General features: G+C 43.2%; 2 protein-coding genes, 1 long non-coding RNA gene and 1 other non-coding gene across 5 annotated transcripts in view; 3 read left to right on the top strand and 1 right to left on the bottom strand.

Moving 5' to 3' along the window:
• Positions 1 to 14,083, top strand: part of LOC123593703 (phospholipid-transporting ATPase FetA-like) — a 100,244-nt gene extending 86,161 nt beyond the window's left edge. Inside the window, exons 19-29 of the mRNA XM_045470040.1 lie at positions 1,752 to 1,916; positions 3,553 to 3,664; positions 5,074 to 5,179; positions 5,537 to 5,681; positions 6,219 to 6,402; positions 8,623 to 8,846; positions 10,172 to 10,255; positions 11,601 to 11,846; positions 12,035 to 12,173; positions 12,963 to 13,093; positions 13,190 to 14,083. Coding sequence (XP_045325996.1) covers positions 1,752 to 1,916; positions 3,553 to 3,664; positions 5,074 to 5,179; positions 5,537 to 5,681; positions 6,219 to 6,402; positions 8,623 to 8,846; positions 10,172 to 10,255; positions 11,601 to 11,846; positions 12,035 to 12,173; positions 12,963 to 13,093; positions 13,190 to 13,381 — 1,728 coding nt within the window. The 3' untranslated portion in view covers positions 13,382 to 14,083. The remainder of the gene's footprint in view (positions 1 to 1,751; positions 1,917 to 3,552; positions 3,665 to 5,073; positions 5,180 to 5,536; positions 5,682 to 6,218; positions 6,403 to 8,622; positions 8,847 to 10,171; positions 10,256 to 11,600; positions 11,847 to 12,034; positions 12,174 to 12,962; positions 13,094 to 13,189) is intronic.
• Positions 1,911 to 24,410, bottom strand: LOC123593704. Of its 2 annotated transcripts, XR_006710470.1 has the most exons (5): positions 24,255 to 24,410; positions 23,772 to 23,822; positions 21,424 to 21,509; positions 3,120 to 3,239; positions 1,911 to 2,083 (listed from the first exon to the last, which is right to left on the bottom strand). It is a non-coding gene; the product is annotated as an uncharacterized LOC123593704 (long non-coding RNA). The 2 variants fall into 2 exon arrangements; XR_006710469.1 differs by lacking the exon at positions 24,255 to 24,410 and having other exon boundaries at positions 23,772 to 24,173.
• LOC123593946 lies at positions 4,714 to 4,816 on the top strand. The gene has a single exon (XR_006710621.1). It is a non-coding gene; the product is annotated as a U6 spliceosomal RNA (small nuclear RNA).
• The window catches only part of RUSC2 (RUN and SH3 domain containing 2), a 66,238-nt gene continuing 62,886 nt past the window's right edge, over positions 22,927 to 26,278 (top strand). Inside the window, exon 1 of the mRNA XM_045470023.1 lies at positions 22,927 to 23,245. The gene's annotated coding sequence lies outside the window, so the exon portion shown is untranslated. The remainder of the gene's footprint in view (positions 23,246 to 26,278) is intronic.

The raw sequence follows: 26,278 nt of genomic DNA on the forward strand, positions 1-26,278 counted from the left end.
CTGTCAGTGTATTGTTAAGCTTATAAGACCTCCTTCAGTATCCTATGCAAGATCAGTTTCTGCCATATCTCTTCCTTCTTAAGAAAGTCTCTGAGATCTCTCAGGCTTCTTTTTCATAGCTTCATCTGCTCACAGTACAGTGGTTTTAGAGATGGCATTCCATACATATATTGTTTTATGTTAATTTCACCTGACAGCTAATGTTAAACATTCAGAAGTAAGAGCAGAATATCAGGATGATAAATTCTTTCTCTCTTTGCTCTTATAATGCCAAAATGAATTATTTTGAAACTCATGACAGCGATCGTGTAAAATTGTTATTCCTGTGCAATTCTCAGTATGTAAAGTCTGCTTTTTTAAAATGTTTGTTTTTGGGTTTTTTTTTTAATTTTTTTTCAACGTTTATTTATTTTTGGGACAGAGAGAGACAGAGCATGAACGGGGGAGGGGCAGAGAGAGAGGGAGACACAGAATCGGAAACAGGCTCCAGGCTCTGAGCCATCAGCCCAGAGCCCGACGCGGGGCTCGAACTCCTGGACCGCGAGATCGTGACCTGGCTGAAGTCGGACGCTTAACCGACTGCGCCACCCAGGCGCCCCTGTTTGTTTCTTTTTGAGAGAGAAAGAAAGCATGTACCTGCGAACAAGGAAGGGGCAGAGAGAGAGGGAGACACAGGATCTGAAGCAGACTCTGTGCTGACAGCCGAGAGCCCGATGCAGGGCTCAAACTCATGAACCATGAGATCATGACCTGAGCCAAAGTCAGATGCTTAACTGACTGAGCCACCCAAGCACCCCCATAAAATCTGCTTCTAACCCATCCTTAGTTGGATATGAGTTCTGCCCTAAACTACCCATACTCTTCACCCACACCTCCTTATGACCAAGAGTATACTTTGCAAGATAGTTAGCCATGGTTAGTTAGGATCTATCAGTGGCCATGGAGCAAAAAGATGCTAACTCAGCCAGAGAGCATTTCATCAGTGGCCTCATTAACACTGCTGGCTGTGGTTAATCAACTGAGCTAGTCAGCTGTAGACAAGTACACAAGTGTGTATGCTTTTGAGGTACCCATTGGATGCTTGAAGGAAGGCAGGAAAACAGGGAAATAAAATGAATGTATGCTTGTGAAAAACAGTAACTCCTTTGATTATTTTTTTATAACAACTCCTTTTCACTTTATTACTCCATTCTCATATTATAGACATCATTATCTTCTCTGTAAGCAGTGAATTATTATCCCAATTTTACAACAAACAAATCTAGAAGGCTTCATTTCTCGCAGGGTCACACAGCAAATAAACTACAGGTAAAAGAATTTTCTACATTTCAGAAGTTCTTTCTTTTTTTTCTTTCTTTCTTTCTTTCTTTCTTTCTTTCTTTCTTTCTTTCTTTCTTTCTCTCTTTCCTTCCTCCCTCCCTCCCTCCCTCCCTCCCTCCTTTCTTTCTTTCTTTCTTTCTTTCTTTCTTTCTTTCTTTCTTTCTTTCTTTCTTTCTTTCTTTCTTTCTTTCTTTCTTTCTTTCTTTCTTTCTTTCTTTTCTTTTCTTTCTTTCCCCAGAAAGAAATGTCTTTAGGACAGTTTGCTGAGAAAGCTCAACAGTTGTTTTCTGGTTAGGCTAGGTACTAGCACTATGGTACTAACTATTAAGCCCTATTTTGCAGGCAGATGGGCCAGTGGGGTCAGTCTGCCACTCTCTAAACTCAGCCCTAACCCAGTCCAGGCCTATTCAGTGCACACACATGTCTTCCAGGATTTTGCCATTGAAGGCCTCCGCACCCTGATGGTGGCCTACCGAGAACTGGATAACTCATTCTTCCAGGCCTGGAGCAAGAAGCACAGTGAAGCCTGCCTGTCTTTGGAGAATCGGGAACATAAAATGTCAAATGTCTATGAAGAGATTGAAAAAGATTTGATGGTTGGTGTGAGGAAGCCAGGGACATATTGGGGGCAGAATTGGGGGTGGCAGTCAGCAGAGTGAGCAAGATCTCTGACAGTGGCTTCCAGCAGATCAATAGGTTTGAGCTTCTCTAGATACAGGATACTGGAATCCAAGCTGATTCAGGATGTCCTAAATCTTTCCCCCTGTAAATAATAGGGGGAAAACACTAGTTATAAATTTTATCTTATCCCAAAGCTGCTCACAGAAACTAAGTAATCTGGGAGAAATGAGGATCTGAATAATGCACAAATTAGATAATCCACAACTAATTGATGGAATAATCAAGACAAAATATTCATTCATTCAACATATTTATTAAGTGCCTCCTATGTGTCAGGCATTGTTTTAAGCCCTGAGCATGTAGTGGCAGACAAAACAGACAAAAAAGTGACATATGTAGTATGTCAGATAATGAAAGTGCTGTTGGAGAAAATAAAGCTAGGGAGTATCAGCATATGCATGTATGTCTTGGAGAGGGCAAGACATAGTTGCTATTTTAAATAGGTTGTTTAGTCTGAGCAGAGACGTGAAGAAGGTGGCAAGCCAAGCAGATCTCTGGGGGATTAGCTTTCCAGACAGAGGGAATGGCATGAGTGAAAGCCCTGAAATAGGAGCAGGCCTAACTTGTTAGTTGAACAGCAAGGTGCAGTTAGTCTGGCTGGTACAGTTTAAGTGAGGAGGAGAGAATAAAAGGACGTGAGACAGGGAAGTAGTAGAGTGCCCTCATAAGCCAGTGTAAGGACTTATAATGAGATATGGAAAGCCATTGAAGAGTTCAACCAATGAAGTGATGCGATAGCTTTCAAAACAACCACTCTGACTGCTGTGTTGAGATTATACTATAGGGGAGCAATCATAGACCAAGGGAGACCAATTAGAAGGTAGTTGGAATAGTACAGGTGAGAGATGATGATAGCTTGGACTAGATAGAAGTAGTGGAAGTGGTGAGGAGTGGTCGAATTTTGTACATTTTTTAAAAGGTAGGGCCAACAGGATTTGCTAATGGATTAGATTATAATATGAAAGAAAGAGAAGTTAAGGGTGATCCCAAAGTATTTTTTACCAGAATGATACAGGTTGGCTCTGCTATAAAAAGAGAAACTATTGATACCAAATGAGAAAACACAGAGATCCCAAAGCTTACAAATCTCCTTCCATAATCAGTTCTTAGGTTAGTACCTCTACTCTGTCCTTCTGGAGGCCTAGCAGAAATCAGCCAGTAGTTTGTCCATCTGTCAGTTCCTCAGACTGAGTCCCGGTGCCCAGCCCTGTGGCCAACCCTGCAAGCCAGGAAGTATGCTGTGAAGCAAGAGAGAACGGAAAGTGTGTTGAGAAACAGATGGTTTAGAAGTGGCACACAGCTTCATGTATGACTTGGGCAAGTCTTTTCCCTCTTTGATCCCTAATATTCTGTTTTTAAATTTGATTTATGTGTTTGAAAAGCTGAATCTGTTGAGAAGCAGAGTGTGCTGAATTTTATACTATCTGGATCCTCATGCCAGGACAGAGACAACTTAATAAGAATGTGATGAGGTGCCAGTTGAGTTGTTGGGTAGAGCTAAATGCTGTGATGCTCTCCTTTTTCCTCACTCACTGCTATCTCTGTTCAAAGCTGTTAGGGGCCACAGCCATTGAAGACAAGCTGCAGGATGGAGTACCTGAGACAGTCGCCACCCTGAACAAAGCCCAAATTAAAATGTGGGTCTTAACTGGAGATAAGCAAGGTAAAGGGGAGGTCCTGACCTGACCAATCCTCTTCCTTACCCACCTTAGCCATTTCTTTATATTATTTTGTATTTTCTTTTTGTCTTAGCCATTTATTTCATAATTACCTTATAACCCAGGCCAAGTCCTTACAGGACATCTTTACTCCCAGTCTTGCACATAGTTTGTTAAGAGTATACTTTATGCCGGATGCTGTATTAAGCATTGAGGAAACAGAGATGATTCAATCAGACATGATCCCTGTCATCCAGAAACCCACAAGCTAAAAACTTTGGAGTTATCTTTGCACCCTCTCTGTTGTCCCAAAGATTCATTCTCTCACCATGTCCCACCGTATCTTCTGAAGATCCCCTTGACTGTGCGACCACCTTAATTCAGCCTTTGTTCCCTGTTTGCTGTACTTCTGAACTTCTGCAAAAACTTCTGAACTGATTTCTGTCTCTTGTCCTTATTAATTTCAGTACAGCCTACATACGATCAGTTTAATCTCACTAAAATATACTACTTTTATATGTTATTCCTCTGATCAGATACCTTTAGGAACTCCTCATGGTAAAGTCAGACTCTACTGTCTGGCCTTCAAGATCTGGATAATTTCTTGCTACTTACATACACTGCAACTTGAAGTGACCATCATCTTTAGTATGTCCCAAACAATCAAATTCCTATTCTAGAGCCTCTGTTTGAGTTGTTTTCCCATTTGAAATGTTTTTTTCTTCACCTAAATAAGTCTTACTCATCCCTCAAAGTCTTTTTCCAGGAAAGTTTCTATAACAATTCCAATCTCTCCTCTGAATTTTGATATCACTTGCAGTCAGGGTTCAGGATTTATTTTTTGGAAAATTTTTTTCCTTAGTATGAATTTATTCCAAATTCCAGATTTCTTGATGTAAAGAAAAGACCACAACCAAAACATCCCAGTCCCCCATAAAATCTAGCATAAACACAGGCACAGGGATGTACATCCTGACTATTTGGAGAAGTGTATACGCTTTGGAATTGTTTTAAGAAATGAGGGAAAGATCTGTTGAAAGACTAAGACAGAACGGTGCTTGCTTCAGCAGCACATACGCTAAAATTGGAATGATACAGAGAAGGTTAGCATGGCCCCTGCACAAGGATGGCAAATTCATGAAGCATTCTACATTAAAAAATGAGAAAAAAAGAAAGGCTAAGCCAGAATGATCCTAATTATTGATAAATTATTCAGAAGTCTGTACTAGGTAAACAGTCTCCTGTGTGTTTTAATATGGTCTCCAGTGACTCATGAAAAATACACTTTGACTGCATCCATGGCAAACATGAACAAATGGGCCCTGTTGCCCACTGTTAGAGCCTACGTATGTGTACACTTTTGTAAAGACCCTGTCACAGACAAAATGTGACCTGTGTTCACCCTTCCCTGTAGAGACTGCTGTGAACATTGCCTATGCCTGTAACATATTTGAGGAAGAAATGGATGGGATGTTTATCGTGGAAGGCAAGAATAATGAGACTGTTCTGCAAGAACTCAGGTACAGATAGATGGGAGAACTGCCACAGTTCATTTAGCATGACCCCCACACTCCAGAAGGAACAAAGAAGAAACGGAGAAGGGGAAAACAAAAAAACCTAAAATATTTTATATGATTTTGTGAAGAAGCATTACAGCTCAAGGAGTTGGATTCTGAGGTTGGAGAAGTGTGGTGTGTGGTGTGTAGATGGTCAAGGACCTAAGGCAATGGCAGGTCTCAGGAGGCAGTCAAGTCTGAGGTTCTGGCTATTGCTTTGTAGAGGCTCTATCCACATTACCCACTTTCATTCTGGGACACTTTTTCCTTCCTAACTCTGGGGCTTCCAGTCAGACATTAACCAGTATTCTTGGCTTTCAGGTCAGCCAGGGACAAGATGAAACCTGAGTCTCTACTGGAATCAGACCCAGTAAACATTTACCTCACCTCGAAGCCCCAAATGCTCAGAATACCTGAGGAGGTGCCCAATGGCAACTATGGCTTGATCATCAATGGCTGCAGTCTGGTGGGCAACACAGAGCTACAACTCTGTTCTGTTCTCCCAAAGAACTCTTCTCCTAGGTCCAGCCCACTTCAGGGAAATTTCAAGACCACTTCTCTGTTTCATGAGTCACCCTTTTCCCCCCCTCTCTTTTGATGCCCTTTCCTGATAGACACCTTTCCCTATCCTTCTCCAGGCAGGAATAATAAGGAAAGAGAAGCTAAGGGCATATTCCTTCCTTATCCAAATTCTTCACCACTGATGTGACCTGTCATTTAGGGGCAAGGGGGAAGCAAACAGAAACAAGTCCTCCAAAAATGTCACTTGGCCTTATAGCCCAGTCAACTGGGCTGACTGGTTTCCAATTGGAGGCTGTGTCAGTTGTGAGGATGCCTAGAACTGACTTGGGCACTTGTCTCCCTTGGGAATGGAGCACCTGGGAGCCTCTATGCCTGACCTAAGTAATACAGGAGAGTATGGAGATGGGGAAGAGCCTAGAAAGGTCCTGTCCTGAAAGCCTTTTTGGGCAACCTGAAATGTGGGTTTGTTCTGATGCTGCAGGCCTATGCTCTGGAAGGGAACCTGGAGTTGGAGCTGGTGCGAACAGCATGCATGTGCAAGGGAGTTATCTGCTGCCGGATGACACCCCTTCAGAAGGCCCAGGTGGTAGAGATGGTGAAGAGGTACAAGAAGGTGGTGACACTGGCCATCGGGGATGGGGCCAATGATGTCAGCATGATCAAAGGCATGTGAGGGTTGGGGGCAGTAACCTTCAACCATGGGCTTGCCCTTTCCTTCCTCCAGGGACAAAACTGACCTCGGTGGCACTGTGTTCTTGGTTCACAGTCCTGCATATCATATGTATTGTACATTTATAATGTTTTGCAACTTCATTCATCCTCCTCTATACCTACGCTCCCACTTATTTACACATGCATATATCAGTCCATATGCAGACATGCACAAACATTCAGATTCATGCACTTACACACACACATACACACACAAATACACATGGTTCCCACAAGAACATACGCGTATATTCACAGAACAACAGGTTGTGCAATTACCACACCATCTTTCCAAGATGGCATCAAAGGCTACATGAGGAACCCCTGGGCAGGAGTCACAATCTGTTCTGTTTTTGAAGGCTGTAGGCCTGAGCAATGTTAGGCAGAAGACAGGACTGCCCAACCGAGGAATTAGCTGTGAGGCACAATGCAGGGATCTTTTCTTCCCTGAAGCAGTGTTTGCAAGAACTTGCTCTGACTCCCCTGGCTGAAGAAGAATAGCAGACTTACTGAGGCCTTGGACCAATAAAAGCAAATGACTGAAACTTGTTTTAATTTCAGCTGAATGTTGTTGGCTTCCAGCAACTTGTAGTTCTCTGAGATATGGACAATACCTAGAGATCCTCTAGTCCAACCTCTCTCCCCATCCAGGAAACACTAGCAGACATTCTAGCCTCGGCTTTAATACTAGAAAGTATTCTTGCGCTCTTCCCCACTTTCTAGAGCTCCTCTGATTTTTAGGGCCTTAGAGGTTTCAATTATTCCATTAAGCAATACAGTAGGTATATACCAGAAGATCAGTGAATTTACCCTACACTAAGTAGACATTAAAATTTTTAGGCACTTCAGTCTCATTTTCCATCAATCCTAATCCTTGTTTTATCCAGAAAAAGTCATATTAAGCCTCCTAAAGAATTTGCTACTCACTAACAAAGTATGTACATCATTATTTCCTCCTAACAGGTGGATTTTAGCTCCTTAAATAAACTTAGGTAATTAAATATTATGTTAGATTGACATCCATGCTGCATCTTCAAGTGATGTAAATGGCTTTAAGTGATAAGAAAATTTTTTTTTAATATATGAAATTTATGGTCAAATTGGTTTCCATACAACACCCAGTGCTCATCCCAAAAGATGCCCTCTTCAATGCCCATCACCTACCCTCCCTTCCCTCCCACCCCCCATCAACCCTCAGTTTATTCTCAGTTTTTAAGTCTCTTATGCTTTGGCTCTCTCCCACTCTAACCTCTTTTTTTTTTTCCTTCCCCTCCCCCATGGGTTTCTGTTAAGTTTCTCAGGATCCACATAAGAGTGAAAACATATGGTATCTGTCTTTCTCTGTATGGCTTATTTCACTTAGCAACACTCTCCAGTTCCATCCATGTTGCTACAAAGGGCCATATTTCATTCTTTCTCATTGCCATGTAGTACTCCATTGTGTATATAAACCACAATTTCTTTAACCATTCATCAGTCGATGGACATTTAGGCTTTTTCCACAATTAGGCTATTGTTGAGAGTGCTGCTATAAACATTGGGGTACAGGTGCCCCTATGCATCAGTACTTCTGTATCCCTTGGGTAAATTCCTAGCAGTGCTACTGCTGGGTCATAGGGTAGGTCTATTTTTAATTTTTTGAGGAACCTCCACACTGTTTTCCAAAGCGGCTGCACTAGTTTGCATTCCCACCAACAGCGCAAGAGGGTTCCCATTTCTCCACATCCTCTCCAGCATCTATAGTCTCCTGATTTGTTCATTTTGGCCACTCTGACTGGCATGAGGTGATATCTGAGTGTGGTTTTTATTGATAACAAGAAATTTTTACCTCAGCATCTGGACAGCAGGAAAGAGCCCAGATGGCTATAGGAGGTACAAAGACCATCCAGGAGAGCTTTCTAGTACTAGCCATGCCAGGCATTCTTGAGTGGCAGCATCCAAAACAAAGTGTAGATGAAAGAGCTATTTTCTGAAAATCCACTAAAGGAAAAGGGCAATCCACTCAAGAGAAAAAGGCTCCACTAAGTGCCATTTTGAGCTGGGCCTAACAGTGTTTTCCAAATGTAAAATAAGGGATTTATACAACATGATCTCAGACTTTCTTTTACACTTCCCAGGCTGGTAGCCCAACTGACAAGCTCTGTGGCTGAGAAGCTTCTGGGATTTCTTTGCAGCTGCCCACATTGGGGTTGGCATCAGCGGCCAGGAGGGAATGCAGGCCATGCTCAACAGCGACTATGCCTTCTCCCAGTTCCACTATCTTCAGCGTCTACTCTTGGTCCATGGCCGCTGGTCCTATAATCGCATGTGCAAGTTTCTCAGCTACTTCTTTTACAAAAATTTTGCTTTCACCCTGGTGCATTTCTGGTATGCCTTCTTCAGCGGGTTCTCTGCACAGGTAGGAGGTCAGGTGGTATTCCCCACTCTGGTCAGCTGGGTCTTCTCTACTCACCCTCCACTTTAGCCAGCTCAGACCCTTTTTCTTCTCTAGAGACCAATGTATGATATGCTGCCATCCATCCATAAAGTTCCTTATCCATGATGATCCCATCTACTAATCTTAACACTTAAACTTATATTTCCATACCCTAACTTTTATGGCTTAGCTCTGACTTGGACTTCACCTTCAAAACTCTCCTGTAAGATATTTTCAACGTTGACCTTACATGGAGACATAGTTTCCAAACATAGATAATATGGGGAAATGCTTGGATCTTGGAGGGTTTTTTTTTAATCATCCAAAGTAATCTTTATGGAACAGGCTAAGTCTCAAAGACTTGCCAGACAGGGTGACTACGGGGTTTACCTGTAGCCATACTTCAAAACACAGCTTCCCTTTACTTCTACTTCCCCACCACGATCCCCCTTTTCCCTGTCCCAGACATGAATTGTTGTTGCTCTAATGAATTAATTTCACATTTGAGTATTAAATCTCCCCCATAGTAGTGGGGAAAAGTGACACCCGGATGTTTATGTTCTACAAGGAATCCATTTTCCTATGAGAAGTTTTTCAGGGTTCTCAAGGATTCCCAAGAAAAATAACCTCAGGAATGATTATCTTGGGAGATCTCTACCACCTTTGTTACCTTGGGCTCTGAGGGAAACAGACTGGTCAACTGAAAGTAGTAGACTTGTATACCCCCAGTGTCTAGCAAAGCCATTCTAGTTTCTGAGAGGTGTGTGTGTATGTATGTGTTTTGCTGACCTCTTGTGGCTAGTAAAGGAGCCCTCTCTAGGGCCCAGGATGGAGCACCCAGCTGGGGGAGGGTCATTGGACTATTCTACTTGCTAGTGTTAGAAAGTGTCCAGTGTAATAGAAGCTACTGAATGCCATAAATCAGATAAAAAGACGCCAGAGGCTTATATGCCTGAGAGTGCAGGGATCCAGCTAGCATTCCCTAGCAGGCACTTGGGATCTTTTCTGTGCAGGCATGGATCGTTCAGGTCATGGCAGTAGGGTTGATCCAATTAACCTTGTAGGGTTGGCCACAACCAAACTTGATATGGCCTTGCCCAGCCTGAGACCCAGGGTTCTAAATAGAGTATGACCAAATAGAGATTGGGGTCACCCTTCTCTGTCAGATTTCCGAAATCCAAATCCTGCTTTAGGTTAGTATAGTGCTAGGTAGTTGGGGGGCAAATGGGGCTCTCTTGAACCTGGGAGGTAGAGCTGGGATTTTGGAAAAGAGAGGAATCTAAGAAATCTCCTTGGTATTCTTCTAGGCTGTTTATGATACCTGGTTTATCACTTTCTACAACCTTGTCTACACCTCCCTCCCTGTCCTGGGCTTGAGTCTGTTTGACCAGGTAAGACCAGCAGCAAGCCTCTTAGTCAGGGATAAAGCCCCTAGGCCCTTGAGGAATATTCTCAAGAGTGGGGAGGACAAAAAGAGCTGAGTTCTACAAAGTCAATTATAAATGTAATTTCTAGGGCAAGGAAGGGAACTCATCACCTGAAGAGGTATCATAAGATAAAGAATCCTTCTCCCCAGAAATAATCATTAGTTTTATAAATCCAAGTTTTCCTGTGTTCAATTTTATCTTTATAGAGATACATGGAAATTGTGTCTTATAGTAAATTGAGTGTGCATAACAGTAGTGAAAGGATATAGAGTTATTAGGGCAGGACTAGGTAAAGCAAGGGGCTTCAAGAAAGGAGAGACCCATACAGAGATAATAAGCCAATGCAAGGTGGCCTAGGTGAGAGTCCTAAAGGCCACGGATGGGAATGTGGGTATGATATTTTGAGTCCTAGGGAGTCAGCCTATGGGATACCATCTATCCCTGTCAGAAATTTCCTGGGCATTGGGGGTCCTGGTACCATACCTCTCCCTCCTTTTCTACCCCAACCTCCAGTCTTGGGCACAATGAATAGAATAGAAGCCTCCAAAGAGGAATAAAATAGCCAAAAGAGGACATCATAGGATCATGGTTCCTGGTCTCCATCAGGGTAGGAAGGAAAATTCTCCATGAAGTAGCTGCTAGCCTCAGAGCAACTAGAGGGATGAGTTGTGTCCTATCTAGCTTCAACTAATCTGGCTAATTCTAGGGACCCAAAACCTCTCAAAAACAAGCCCCAAGCTTTGTTATTCAAAGTTTCAGATTTAGGAGATGAAGAAGATCCAATGGCGTCCATATATAGAATCCTGTCACCTGAGTTCACCAGTCGCTATAGGAGTGGGAGGAGCATCACAGAACATGGATACCTCCATGGGACTAACTGGTCCCCACTGGCTTCCCCCTCTCCTTTTACTGGCTCATGATAAAAAATATTCAACTAAGGGATCACTTAAAACTGGGGACTCATGTCCCAACTGCCCCCCATCCCAAGCTCCTGTCCTCCCTTCCAGCTACCCCAACCCTAATTACCCCCTTAACTCTGCAATCCTAACTGCTTCCAGGTCCTTACCACCATCTTGAACTTCCCTTAGCTTTCTTTAACTACCTAGATCCTTGCCTAGAGTATGGGACTTCACGAAGGGTCTGTGGTCACTGCTCTGTTCCCTGGTTCCACTTCTCAAGTAATCCATGAGGAAGCTCCTAGGCAGCCTGGCAGCAGACTCAGTGAGGGGGAGAAGCTTCTACTCTGTTGGAGATGGGACCTTCTATGGAGAGACCCTGAGCCTTCCTCCTTACCCTCTGGTGCTTCCAGGACGTGAATGAAACATGGAGTCTACGCTTCCCAGAGCTCTATGAGCCAGGCCAGCACAACCTCTATTTCAACAAGAAGGAATTTGTGAAGTGTTTAGTGCATGGGATCTACAGTTCCTTCGTCCTGTTCTTTATCCCTATGGGGACCATTTACAACTCAGTGCGCAGTGATGGGAAAGAAATCTCCGACTACCAGTCCTTCTCCCTGATAGTGCAGACCTCCTTGCTCTGGGTGGTCACAATGCAGGTGTGGCCAGTGTTGGGGGTGGGGGGTGGTAGGGAGGGGATTGGGTGGGGAGCCTGTCTGGAAGAAAGGGAAAGAAGAAGGAGGGAGGGAAGGTGGGAAGGGATCATCCTCCATTACGGGACTGGAGAAGGGAGGTGGCCGATATGCCCCAGATTGTAGAGTATTGCACATAAGAGGGTGCTTTTCAGATTGCCTTGGAGACAACCTACTGGACAATGATAAGCCACATCTTCACCTGGGGTAGCCTGGGTTTCTACTTTTGCATCTTATTCTTCCTGTACAGTGATGGCTTGTGCTTAATGTTCCCCAACGTCTTCCAATTCCTAGGTAAGGCTATGCCCACCCGGTACGTGGCAAGGTTGGGGGTAGGGTTGAGGAGTGTGAATCAAATACATTTGTTTAATAAATGTTCACTGAGCACATATTACTATGTGCTAGGTTCTGTGGATATAGATATGAATAAGACATGGTCTCTGCCCTAAAAGGACGCAAAATCTAGCTGGGGGAATATTTTACCCTGTTAGATTTTCTGAGATATTTTCAAATTTCTTATCTAACTTGATTTTTGTAAGCATCCTATGAGGTACAAAGAGCAAGAATTATTAGCACCATTTTAGAGACTGCAGGTTTTTAAAAATTATTCAAATCTAGCTCTCCTGGTTCCCAGTCCAATATCCTTTCTACTGTGGCATACTGCCTTATTGCCTCCCACATTAATTTTCCTATCTCTCATCTCTACTTTGATGGGAGCAAAATATAGAGAGGGTAGATATTAGATGTGGCTGGCTCTCATCTGTCATCAAGCCACTCATTTTCCCCCCTCCAAAACCCTGCATCCCATTTTTGTGTCTAGGCCAATGTTCTAGGATTCCTGTAACCTACCCCCATCTTTCCTGGTCTGCCCAGCCTTTAGAGGGAGACAGAGGCATGTGAATTCACAGTGACTTTGCCTGTAGAAAAGCACCTCACTCTAATTCTTTTGCATTTATGTTATTAGGAGACTAAATGGTCTCCAAACCAATAACTTCCTTCTTTGGGTTGGAGAGTTATCTAAGTTCTGGCTGACAGCCCCCTTCGTCTAGACTCTGGTTAAGCCTTTCCCCCTCCTGTTTACAGGTGTGGCCAGGAACACTCTGAACCTGCCACAAATGTGGCTGAGTATTGTCCTCAGTGTGGTCCTCTGTATTTTGCCTGTGATTGGGTACCAATTTCTCAAACCACTATTCTGGCCTGTCAACGTGGACAAGGTGAGTAGAACAAAGAATCTACCCAGATATAATTCATGGCCCTCTTTGCCTTTGCCTCTGTGGATAAAAACACTGTCCTTCATGTTCTGGCTATAGATTATGGACAGAATTGATCTTTGCACGAAACTTCCACTGCCACCCCCAACCCGGACCAAACTGAAATATGCAAGCTGTCGACGTTCTGCCTATGCATTCTCGCACAAGCAAGGCTTTGGGGCCCTCATCACTTCTGGCAAGATATTGAGGTCTAGGGTATCCAAGAAAAACAGCTTTCTTTTTAAAAAGTAGAGATCCATAGGGAAATCTCAAAGGAATCAGTCATTACTCTTCCTCCCTTGTATTCATACAACTTAATAAGGATGGATTTGAGCCCTGGGGAAACCAGCATAAACCTGCCCTTTAGCTCTCATTCCAGGGGCTTCATTCCCTAGAAGGCTGTGTCCAGGTAAGGCAAGGAAAGGTAAAGAAAGAGCCCCCAGATATCTGTCAGAGTTGCAGCATTTCAAGAAAAAGCAATGTCAGGCCTCCCTTCCACCAACCCTTCCAAGTTTTAATCCAGACAAGAAAATATGAAAGTAGTGGGTGAAGAGATGCAATATAGGAAAGGGAAAAGAAAATATGACTTAAGAATCTTACTTTGGGCTCTGTTTTCCATACCCAGAGTAACCATAAACCTTCCAGGGTCCCACACAAACATATCCCATCCAGGCACCCTTCTCAGGTTTATCTGGGGAATTCAGGGTGAAACTTTTTGCTGGCCCTGGGTAGCAAAAGGAGGCAGTTATGAAAAGTTGGTCATAAGAAGCTGAAGCAGTTTCTGGATAAAAAAAAAAAAAAAAAAAAAAAGAGGTGGTTCCTGCCTTGAGGGGATATAAGTCATAATTGATGAACACATGTCTTCATTCCATAAAATTACTTAGAGAAGAAATTGTATGTACTTGGGAAATTGTTTCTGAGAAGTTTATGGAGTAATAAATTGCTTAATTTGGAGTGGAGAGATTTGTATGATCTGTTGGACCCCAGTGACAATAACATAGTCCAAGCAATATCATTGGCCCGCAGGTCCCCACCACCCTCCCCCTTCAAATTAGTTCAGTATTTCCCTCCCCACCCGCTTTCTCTCCTTTTTCAGCTCCATTTCACTTCATACCTCAGTATGACCACATCCTTTAACCATATAGCTTTTTCCCCTTTATACACCTTAAATATTGGTTCCTAAAGTTCAGTACCAGGTTCTCTGCACATCTTTCTCAGTATCTTTCCTGAGTGACTTCATCCAGATGCATGACTTCATTTACCAGCTCTTTCTCTTAGATCCAGATCCATTTATTAAACTGATTCTGAAATCCTTCATTTAGTTGAATCTTAGGAAATTCACACTCAGTCCACCAACATATATTAAATATTTTGCCCCAGAACTTTACCCCAGAATGTCATCACCCTCATCACAGTCACCCAAGATAGTATGATGGAAATCATCCTATACTCTTCCTCTAGTCTGATGTCTTATAAGTCATCAAGTAATGTAAATTCTGCATCTTTATTGTGTCTTGTTTTCAGTTCCCTCCATTTTTACCACCGTTGCCCTTGTTCAAACTTTGATCACCTCTCATCTGGATTACTGCATAAAATCTCCCAACTCATGTTCCTGGTTTTCCTCTTGTCTAAAGCATCATCAGTACTACTTCCAGAGTAGTCTTTATAAACAGCAAACTTGGTCATGTCAGACCCCAGCTTTGTACCTTTTAGTGGCTTTCCATGCCTTCTGGATAAAGCTAAAATTGGGACATTTTATTTTTGGGCCCTCTCTAGCCTTGTCTTACACTACTCCCCCATGTGCATTCACACTAGCCATGCCACTTCTGGTCTTCATGTCATCAAACATGCTATTCTTATATCCTAAAATGCTTTCCCTCACCCTCTTCTTCATCCAACAAACTCCTAGTCACCCTTCAAATCTCAGAACAGTTGAAAGTAGATAGAGGTGGTAGTCAAACAACATTGTGAATATACTAAATGCCCCCTGAATTGTATAGTTTAAAATGGTGAATTGTATGTTTTGTGAATTTCCCAATTTTTTTTTTTTTTGAAAGATTAGATTAGGCAGTCTCCTCCAAGAGCTTCCCCTAATTCCTCAGTGTGACTTACATACCCTTCCTATTTATTTAATTGCTCTCCTGTGTGTACCTCTTTCAGTGACACTTACCACAGGGCATTGTAATCATTGATTTACTTGTTATTCAAAGCATATAATAGGCCTTTAGTAAAGGTCTATTGAATTAATGAACAAATGAAATGAAAGGATATTGAAATCTGCTTCTCTGCCTGTTTTTCTTCTTTCCCCGAACAGCATCACCACCCACTAACTCAAACCAGAAACCTCAAAGTCTTTCTGGACTCCTCCCTTTCATTCTTCTAATCCAATCCATTCTGTTACCAAGTTCCATTTACTCTTAGAAATGTCTTCAAATCTGTCCCTTACTATCCTCCCCAGTCCCATTGCTGTCATCATTTCTTGCCTAGATTATGGCAACATCTGCCTCTCTGGTCTCCCTGCCTCTGGTTCTGCTTGTTTCCAATCCAATATCTATACCACAGAGAATGACCTCTTAAAATACAAATCAGATCATGTCATTTGCTGGTTTAAAAACCTTTAATGACTCATCATAGCTTTCCTACCTGGGTGCTGCCTACCTCTCTAGCTTCATCACCAATTTCTGCTGCATATGCTCTCATTTTTAAAAAGTTTTTTAAATGTTTATTTTTGAGAGAGAGAGACAGCACGAATGGGGGAGGGGCAGACAGAGGGGGAGACATAGAATCTGAAGCAGGCGCCAGGCTCTGAATTGTCAGCGCAGAGCCCCACATGGGGCTCGAACCCACAAACTGTGAGATCATGACCTGAGCGGAAGTTGGATGCTCAACCGACTGAGCCGCCCAGGCACCCCTATTCTCATTTCTGCCATATCAAACTATTTGTAATTCCTCAAAGGTTCCATTGTCTTCAGAAGCCTCTATGCTTTGGCTCTTTGTATTCTCTCCTCTTAGAATACACCTCCCTCCTTTGTCTAGCTAATGTCTATCTGCTCTTCACTCTCAGCTTTGGGTCACTTCCTCTGGGAGCCTTCACTGACACCCAACCTCCTATTCTGATTTGGGTGCCTCTTCCTTGGACCAGACCTTCCTTATATTAGACCACCTTGTATATTTCTCTTATTTTCAGTTCTCAAGATTTGAATGTATTATCACTCACATGCCTCTTTTAATTATGATTTACTTATCTGTCTTTTCTGCTAGGCCATGATGATCTCCTTGAGGACAAGAACTCTGTTACATTTTGGTATTCAGTACTGGCACTTAGATTATTAATGTTTTTCAGTGAATGAGTAAATTAAATCTACTACCTTTTATTTGTCCTAAACTTGCCTCTTACCCTGTCCTTTCAAAATAAATCTTATCCTTTGGTATGTAGTGTTCAGTTATACTTTAGAGGTCTCTTTTTATGAAACATGGTCACACATGGTCTCCCTTATAAGGCATTTGTAAGAATACAATTTGGACCTATAGTATCCCCCAAAGCTCCTGAAGAATCAGCATCCTCTCCTGGTGGTTTATGTGCATCTTGGGAGATTTGAGTCTCAGTCTCTGCTGAGGGTCCAAGACAGTACATGCCACGTTCCAAACTGAAGGGTGAGATGATCATGCAAGACTTGGAAAGGGGGGTATGAAAAATAAGTGTGCAACTTTTAATCACCTCACCCACCTTGAGAAAAAGGCCAGAAATTTAGACATTGATAAGGGATCTTTAGAGAGAATTACTAATGGACTTTGAGTCCCATCCCAAGTTCAGTTCAAGTTGAGAGGGTTTTAAGGAAATTCTTTGGAGAAATTGATATGATTAATGTGTTTGGGGTTACAGAGAACTCATACCTAACTCATACCTGGAAAATCTAAAAAGCAGGAGAACAATTAGCTACCTTTTTTGTGGAAGAGCAAAAAGAGGTGGCTGGTGAGATTGGCCTATGCCCCCATTATTTTTCAGGACAAAGGGATGCATGGGTACTCCCCATAGACCACATATGGGCCATGTAACAGACCTAATTTGGGTTTCTTTATCCTGTCAGAGAGACAGGATCTGAAAAGTTGAGATCTCAGCAGAAGGAAGCAATAGATCTGTTGTCAAATGGTTAGATATTTCTAATTAGATAAAAGGTTGCCTGAGGGTTTGACTGCCTGTGAAGGGACATGAGGTAAATTTTCTATATCTTGATTTTGGAAGTATTTACCTGGGTGTATATATTTGTCAGAACTCATCAAACTGTATACTTAAAATCTGAAAATTTATTGTATGTAAAGTATACTTAAGTAAAGTGTTTTTTTTTTTTTTTTAATTCTTAGAGATTTCTAAAGGAGTTGTAAGTAACCAACTAGAGCTGAATTCACCCATATTAAAGTAACTAGGTATAGGAGAAATAGCTCAATCAACAGAGAGGGTGTCACCGAAAAACCTACAAAAGGGCTCCTTCAGAGTCAGCTTTAGATACTTGTCAAGCACTAAAACTAGTTTGTGGTAGTATTAGCCAAGTAAGAACCTTCCTCATCTCTTCTCTTTCCACCCTGCTCAAACTCTGAGAGTGCTAGCAAGCTAAGCAAGGGAGAAAAGATAGACATCTACTAATCCTCACCCCCTTTTCCCACTAAACATGGGCATTTATAGTAGGGCCAAGCTGAGAGATAGGAAAAGCCATAATTTTAAAGTTTGAAGTTTAAAGAATTATTTTATTAGTCTGGCTATTTTAATTATTAAAGTGAAGCAGTGACAAGTACTGGTTGCTACCTGAAAATGACCAGAAAATTCATGAAGTGTACAGTCTTATGGAGTGGGTTTAAAGAGTGGAAGACAAAATAAAATGGTTTTATAGTAATCCCTATCCCACAAATCCCATCCTTTCAAGGTTCCAATTTCTCTCTCTCTCTCTCTCTCTCTCTCTCTCTCTCTCTCTCTCTCTCTTCATCACATTCATCCACATGTACAAGTATTTACTGAGCATCTACTATGATCTGGGCACTGTTCTCAACGTAGAGATACAGTGAAAGCCAAAAATCAAAAAGGTTTCTACTATCATGGATCTTACATTCTATTAAGGGAAACAATAACAAAGTAAACAAGATCATTCAGATAATAAGTGCTATGAAGATACTTTAATAGTGAAGGACTGTGAGAAGGAAGGGGGAGCTACTTTGTATTTAGTAGTCATAAAAGGCCTTTCTGAAGAAGTGGCATGTGAAATGAGACATAAATGACTAGAAAGATCTAGCCTTGCAAAAATATAGTGGAAAGACATTATAAGCAGAGTAAATAGCTAGTTAAAAGTCCCTAAGATAGGAGCTATCTTTGTGTGTAGGAAAAAGACGCCAATGTAGACAAAACATGATGCACAAAGAGAAGGGTGTTTTGATAGATATGATGGGAAACAGTGGAGAGCTTTAAAGCCAGTTTGGAAGATTGTTCAGGCCACTCTCTGGACAATAGGGATGCAAAAGTGACCTCAGGGAGACTATTTAGTAGGCAATTACAGTTGTCTAGGCATGGCATGGTGGTGGCTTGGATGAGGATAGAAGCAGTGGAGAAATAAGTAGATGATTAGAGGATATATTTTGAAGGTAGACTCAAAGGACGACATGGGTTGGCTACCAAAGATGCAAGCACTGGTTTGTCAAATGATCCTATGGATTTACCCAATGGCTTCTTCTCTGAAAAGCAGGATACTAAATTCATGGGTGACTGAGTCTCCCCACACAGCCCCTGATGAAGGGGTGAATTTGGGTGGTCATGTTTGGTGCCAGTTGACTCCACTACCCCTAGCCACAACTGGTCAAGAGTGGATCTATAACTCACTATAGCTTCTCTCTCTCTAGAAATTAGAATTAGAACTCTGGGAAACTAAGTCAGTGATAAGGACAGTTTCGGGAACAGTGGGGCCTCCATTTTAAAGTGGCTATGATTTGCTGTATGAAGGTAAGTGAGCCAAGATATTTAGCCTGTAGCAAAAGCATAAGCAGATGTCCAAAGAGAAACAAAGATATTATTTCATTGCAGGAAAGAACCCCATGAGGGGCTTTCTGAAGTTGGGTTCCATAAGGACATCTTTTTCCCTGTTTTTGCCAATAGCAAAAACCCAGAGGCAATTCCAGTTTATATAGGCCAAGTTTAGACTTTTTCCTCATCTACAGCCTTTTAGGAACAGGGCAAGGTCACAGAACCATCTGGCTCACCCTGCACCTTTTCTTTAAGAACTTGCAGGAAAAATAATTTATTTACCACTGCCAGGAGAAGAGAAACAAGGGAGCAATTCTTTAAAAACATTTTTATGTTTGTTCGTTGGTTTGTTTAGAGAGCACAAGAAGGGAAGGGACAGAGAGAAGGAGAGGCAGGCTCCCAAGTAGGCTCCACACCATTAGTTGCAGAGCACAACACAGGCTCGAACTCATGAACCACAAGATCATGACCTGAGCCAAGATCTAGAGTTGGAAGCCTAACCGACTGTGCCACCCAGGTACCCCAAGGGCACAATTCTTAGCCCCAACATTTCCCTGCAATTCTAGCTCCAAGATACATATCCAAGAAACGTTCAGAGGTTTAGAGAAGACTCAGCATTGGAGGACCCTGGGAGTCATCATAGTCATTTGATCAACTTTACGCCCTGCCTCCAACAACACATTTTATTTATTTATTTATTTGTTTGTTTGTTTATTTATTTATATTTACTTATTTTTATTTTAGTGGGCACCAGCGGGGGGAGAGGGGCAAAGGGAGGGAGAAAGAGGAGAGACAGAGAGAGAGAGAGAGAATCTTAAAAGCAGGCTCCATGCTCAGTTCAGAGCTTGATGCCTGGCTCCATCCCAGGACTCTGGGATCATGACCTGAGCAGAAATTAAGAGTTGGAAGCTCAACTGACTGAGCCACCCAGGCTCCCCCAACAACACATTTAATTAAGCATTAAGTCCTATTGATTCTATATTCTAAATCTCTCTTAAATCTATCTCCTTTTATCTAACTCCTCAGCCACTGCCCTAATTCAGATCCTCTCACTTCTCATTATAATTACTACAGAGTCTCAATTGGTTTCTTTACTTTCCTGTAACTCAATATCCATGCTCTTACTAGAGTGAAATTTGAAAGTGCAAATCTGTTTGAATACTGGTAATAATGCAAAATGTTTCTATCCATGACAATGCAAACGATTCTTGTTCCTGATGATGCAAATTAATTTTGTCTGGTAGAAAATATACACTTATAAAAGTCAAATCCTCATCTGAACCGGTTTTAGTTTCTTATTAGCTCCCTCACTAATTAGTGAGTTTAATACATGTTTATTTTATATTTGTATAAGACTCATAATTTTACCTTTTCAAAAATTAGCTCATAACACAAATAACAGGAAGTAATCTTTGCTTATTGAAGACAAAAATGAGACTATATGAAATGATAGAAAGATGTGCCATGAACCCAGGGTAGAAGTCAAGCTGAGCCTCCAAAGTGGAACACACTGCTGGAAAGCCCCCCAGGAACCTCTTTGTGTCTACACTTGGCTCCTTTCTTTGAAACAGATTGATCCTTCTCAGCAAACTGCTTTTCTTTGCTACTCAGGCCATTTGGCAAGTAAAAGATGGTCACAGATCTCAGTTTCCATTGTAAGTCCAACTATGAATAAGGGTATAGTTCTCCCCCAATTCCAAATTCTCAGGGAAGGGATTCTGTTTGGCCTAGTTTGGGTTAAGTCTCTACCCTGGACCACCTAACTGTACAAGCATACAACTTTTCATCAATCTCCCTACCTGCAGTCCTAGCCTTCTCCACATCACCGCCCCCCCCCCCAGAATTTTATTTCTGAAATTGAAATTTGATTTGTCATTCCTCCCACTGCATAAAGCCCTTCAGTGTCTCTCCACTGTTTACAGAATGAGTCCCAACTCTTTAGTATATCATAGGAAGCTCTTCAAAAGCCCCTGACTATATCTGCTATGCTCTCTCCATTATACCCCACACCTTAAGCATATCAGTTGTTTTGCCCCTGTGTTCTTTTGGACATGCTGATTCCCCCACACTCTTTTACCATTCATTCTTCAAAACTCTGTTCACACCACTTCTGTGAAGCCTGAGGATGCATTACACAGCATGACATTTATCTGCTTCCTTGACTGTGAGCCAACAACCCTGTGAATGCATATGGTCTCAGTCTCTAACTTTCACGAAGCATGGAACCCAGGGAATTTATATTATTTGCTGAATGACCACCTGCCCACCTCCCACCCCATCCCCCACTGACCTTTGTCAGGAAGAAAGAGACAACAGGATCCTCAATGTCCCACATACATCCTGCCTTCCATGAGGAACAGGAAGAGCATGAGTTCTCTTAAAGAAAGAAGTTATTCATGACACTTGTTAAAGATGGGAAGGCAGACCTTAAAGGGCATCACAACAGGTATGGGGACCATTGAAATGGGATTTTGCAAATGGGGGAGAGATTGAGCTCAACTCAGACACCAACAAGAAGAGGGGGGATTTTCTAGCCAAGTAGCAATATAGGGGTCAGTGGATAGAAAATTACCGTCTTAGTCTGTGCAGGCAGCTATAGTGAAATACCACAGACTCTGTAGCTTATAAACAACAAATTTACTTCTCACAGTTCTGGAGGCTAGAAATCAGCGATCAGAGTGGCAGCTTGGTTGGGTGAGGGGCTCCCTTCTGGGCAGCAGACTTCCCCTTGTATCCTCACCTAGAGGATTGGGCTAGGGAGCTCTGAGAGACCTCTTCCATAAGAGCACTCATTCAATTCATGTGGGTGCCACCTTCATGATGCAACCACTTCTCAAAGGCCCCAGCCTACTAGAGTCATCACCTTTGGGGATATTTCCATGTGTGAATTTGAGAGACACAAACATTCAGACTATAGATAGCAATTGCTAAGAGGATACATCAGGGGTAAGGGGAATTCATGCTAAAGGGTCTCAACAGAATTCTTGCTTGAAGGCAGACCAGGGTGGTAAGATACAAAGGGTGGTCAGATACCAAAGGTGGGGGATTCTACCTAAACTGACTTAGGAAGATTCTTGTTCAAACTGGATTCTACGGGGAAGCCCAAGGTCAGGCCTAGTCCAGCAGAGAACTCAGAGGATCCTAAAGTTTGGGTCAAAGGAGAGAGTCTTTGTCAGTTCCAGGTTTTACCAAGATTCTTAACCTAGTGATGCATGGGGTACATTTAAAAATATCACAGCCTTGGGGCGCCTGGGTGGCGCAGTCGGTTAAGCGTCGGACTTCAGCCAGGTCACGATCTCCGGGTCCGTGAGTTCGAGCCCCACGTCAGGCTCTGGGCTGATGGCTCAGAGCCTGGAACCTGCTTCGGATTCTGTGTCTCCCTCTCTCTCTGCCCCTCCCCCGTTCATGCTCTGTCTCTCTCTGTCCCAAAAATAAATAAACGTTGAAAAAAAAAAAATAAAAAAAAAAATATCACAGCCTGGGGCCTCCCAACCACCACTACACTCCCCTCCCAATGATCATGATTCAGCCGTCTCCGCCGAGGTCAGGCCTTGGTTCTGTTGCTCTATTTTCATTTTCCGTTTTCCCTAAGAGGGTCTACTGAGGTGTCAGGGTTGAGACTTGCTGCTTTAGGCGAAAGTGGGTGCGCAGATACACCTGTCTTCGAAGCCATTAGGCCCACGCCCAGGGTCACCTGGGTTCCCGAAGACTCGAGGCGCGCCTCGCCGCGCACCGCCCCGAAGGGGCGGGGCGCGGGCCGCAGAAGGCGGGGCCACAGCGGAAGCCTCGCCGCTCCCCTCGCGGGAAAGCTCTGCGCGTGACTCGCTGCACCCATCACAGCGAGAAGCGGGGGAGGTGGGCCAAACACCGCGGGCCCGAAGGACCGAACCAACGCGCCGTCCGGAGGGGCGGCATGAGGGCAACCCAGATTGGACCATCGGCGCCGCGGCTGCAGGGGGAACCGGACATTACCAACCCGTCTGGAGAGGAGGGGGGCGCCGGCCTGTCCCAGCTGCAAGGCGACCCCAGAGGGGCGCGAGACGCCGCCGGCCGCGCCGCCGCCTCCACCAACGCCGCGGGCACCGTAGGATCACGCTGAGAAGAGAAACGAGGTAGGGACGTTTCTTTGGGGGCTGGCGAGGTCCGGAAGACCCATTGCCCTCACGTTCCAAACAATCCCTTAGGGGAAAGCTCTCTGTGCCGCCGCCCTTCCCCTCAGCCCTTCTCCGTGGCCCTTCATCCCCACCCTGCCGGTCCACTCCCACCTTCCTTCCTCCTGACACTTCACCTCTACCATCCACTGAAGCCTCAAGCCCCAAGGACCAAACATCCCTTTGGGCGTCACCCCAGATCCACCCCAACCGTCTCCTCAAACTGTCCCTTCGGTGACACCCCTCAGCTGACTCGCGCCCGGCTGTCATCGTTGTACCCGCATCTCGGCCGCCGAGCACCCGACCCCAGGACTGTAGTAGGGGCCTCCGCATAGCCAGTCCCAGAGGGTCCTCGGTGCCCTCCGTCCCGTTGGCCCCCTGGCTCCCAAGTTGTCATCTTCCTGAACTAGAATAGGATCTTTTTGTCACTCTCACCTTAGAAAATGTTTGGCCTGACGTTTTGCCAGTCCCCTGACACCGCACTTACCTGCTGTGAAGGGCACGGTGATCCCGTGCTCAGGGCTGGCTCGGGACAATCCTGAAGGCCAAGACCATACAGTATTCATTTGTATCCCCAGCGCCAAGCACAGTGCCTGGCACATGTTATCAGCTCAGTTAAATATTTGATGGGTGTATAAATGAATGAATGAGCCCAATGCAGAGGGTGTGAGGCAGAGTGGTTTGGTGGGAAAGGTGTCTCCAGTTATATGAAAGGGGGGCGAGGTGGAAAGGAAGAGCATCTGGGGGATTACTTGTGATGCTCATATCAGGATCCTAAAACTGAATATATTCAGTCTTTGAATTCATGAATCTAATTTCATTCTGGTAGGACCTTCTATGTATCATCTGTTTTCCACTCATGTTCTATTTACAAATATATATATATATATATATATATATATATATATATATATATATATATATATATTAATGAGGGCTGGGAGCTGCAGAAATTCTTATTGGTAAGTACCTTAGAGGTGCCCAGATAAACTTGAAAGAGCTTTGCCCAAGTGACCTGCTCCTCTTGCCCTAGCGACTAACTACTCCCTCTGGGGAAAAATTCTGGAGACCAGCCACAGCCTTTAAAGCTGACTCAGTGTAGTCAGCTGGTGCTTCAGGACAGGTTGAGGAATGAAGGACCTTGTTGATTTTACCCTTTAGCTCCTGGATACGCCCACTCACACTTCTCAGGGACCGGAGTGGTAGACATCCCAGGCAGGCCTAGTGTGATAGATATCAAAGATTCCTAAATTGTACTGTAGTATGATCAGGCCATATGGGCCATTTATATCTTGGTAGGCCAGAGTCAGGCAGGGATTACCACTATGTGAACAGGGTCAGTAGTAATAGATGAGAATGTGAGTCTTTTAAAGATGGCATTCTCAAAGAACAGCCTGAAACCTGTTTTTGTTGATTCTTAGGAGGATAACCTGAACAGATTGAGATTCCTGAAGGTAAGACAGGGTTCAGACACCTCAGTTTTGACCTAGGTTCTGTGAGGAAGTAGATGATTTTGCAGTGATGGAAAAATGGCTGGGAAGCTGTAGGAGTTGTTAAGCCGAAAAGTACTTGCCTGACCAGTACGGGCATTATTGTAACTGGGGCTCAGGGTATTAGTCAGTAAAAATAGTGATTCGAGTTTCTTAGGAGGCAGTGTTATGGCTTTGGGGAAGGAAGAGAGAGCCCACCACTATCCCAGGTATTCTGTTAACTGTGCTCCTGCTATATGACCATAGGACACCTACCACCATTGTTTCTCTTCCACGTTGAGCCAGGTCACAATCCAGTTTCCTCTGATTTTTTTTTAAGTTGAGTCCCTTTTTGAGGCCAGGCCTAACAGGAAGCTGAGTATGTTCTCACCCATTTCTAGCTTTGATTTATTCTTCTTCACTTTCTTTTTTTCCCATCCTCTGATCTATCTTTATAAAGTAAGTCTTGGACCATAGAAACCCAAAGCAGGGAGGGGCTTCTGAGTTGGATTCAGCATAGGCATTGTGTCTGGAGACCAATACTTTTTTTTATTTTTGGAGTGGGGGAGAGGGGTATCCAATACATTTTAAGGAGCTTTTTTTACTTTTTCCTGTTTAGGCTCCCTGTTAAGTAAGACCTCAGTGAGCCCAGAACACTCTGGATTATTTGACTTATTTTCTCTTCAACTTTCAGTACTTAAGCATGTTGCCAGATAAAATACAAGATGCCAAGTTAAATTTGAATTTCAGATAAACAACAACGTGTCCTGTATTTTTATTTGCTAAATCTGGCACCCCTACTTCATGGGCAGGCTTATGTGTTCTAATTTTCTCTCTGCAAACTTAGGACAGTAACTCACCCTTTTCTTCTGTTACTCATACACAATGACTGAGCACTCTATTAAAAGTCTCTTGACTGAGACAACTCATGGCATGTTAGGGTAAGGGCAGGCTCTGTAGAGATTGATCAGTGTTTGGGTTACCCAGAAAACAACCACTCAGACATTGACATATGATATTATAGTACCTGTCAAATGAGTCTGTCATGCAAAATAAGCATATTATTTTGAATGGCCAGATATCAACATGGCTCTGAAAGAGATGGCTGGTGTGGGAATGAGAGTGGGATGGGGGGAGTAGATTCTAACAAAAAAGTATAACTCATAGGATAACCTCTCTTGTACCACATTAACTCTTTTGGTTAATTGTGGCAAAGTATATATAACATAAAATTTACCATTTTAACCATTTTTTTATCATTTTATTTTCATCATGATAAGTGTACTTTTTAATCCCCATACCCTATTCTCCCTATTCCCCCACCCACCTCACCTCTGGTAACCAGCAGTTTGTTCTCTATAGTTAAGAGTCTGTTTCTTGGTTTGTCTCTCTTTCTCTCCTTTTTTTTCCCTTTGCTCATTTGTTTTGTTTCATAACTTCTAAAAATGAGTGGGATCGTATGGTATTTGTCTTTCTCTGACTTATTTTGCTTAGCATTGTACTCTCTACCTCTGTCCATGTTGTT

The sequence above is a fragment of the Leopardus geoffroyi genome, chromosome D4 (genome assembly GCF_018350155.1).
Source record: "Leopardus geoffroyi isolate Oge1 chromosome D4, O.geoffroyi_Oge1_pat1.0, whole genome shotgun sequence".
NCBI classification, from domain to species: Eukaryota; Metazoa; Chordata; class Mammalia; order Carnivora; family Felidae; genus Leopardus; species Leopardus geoffroyi.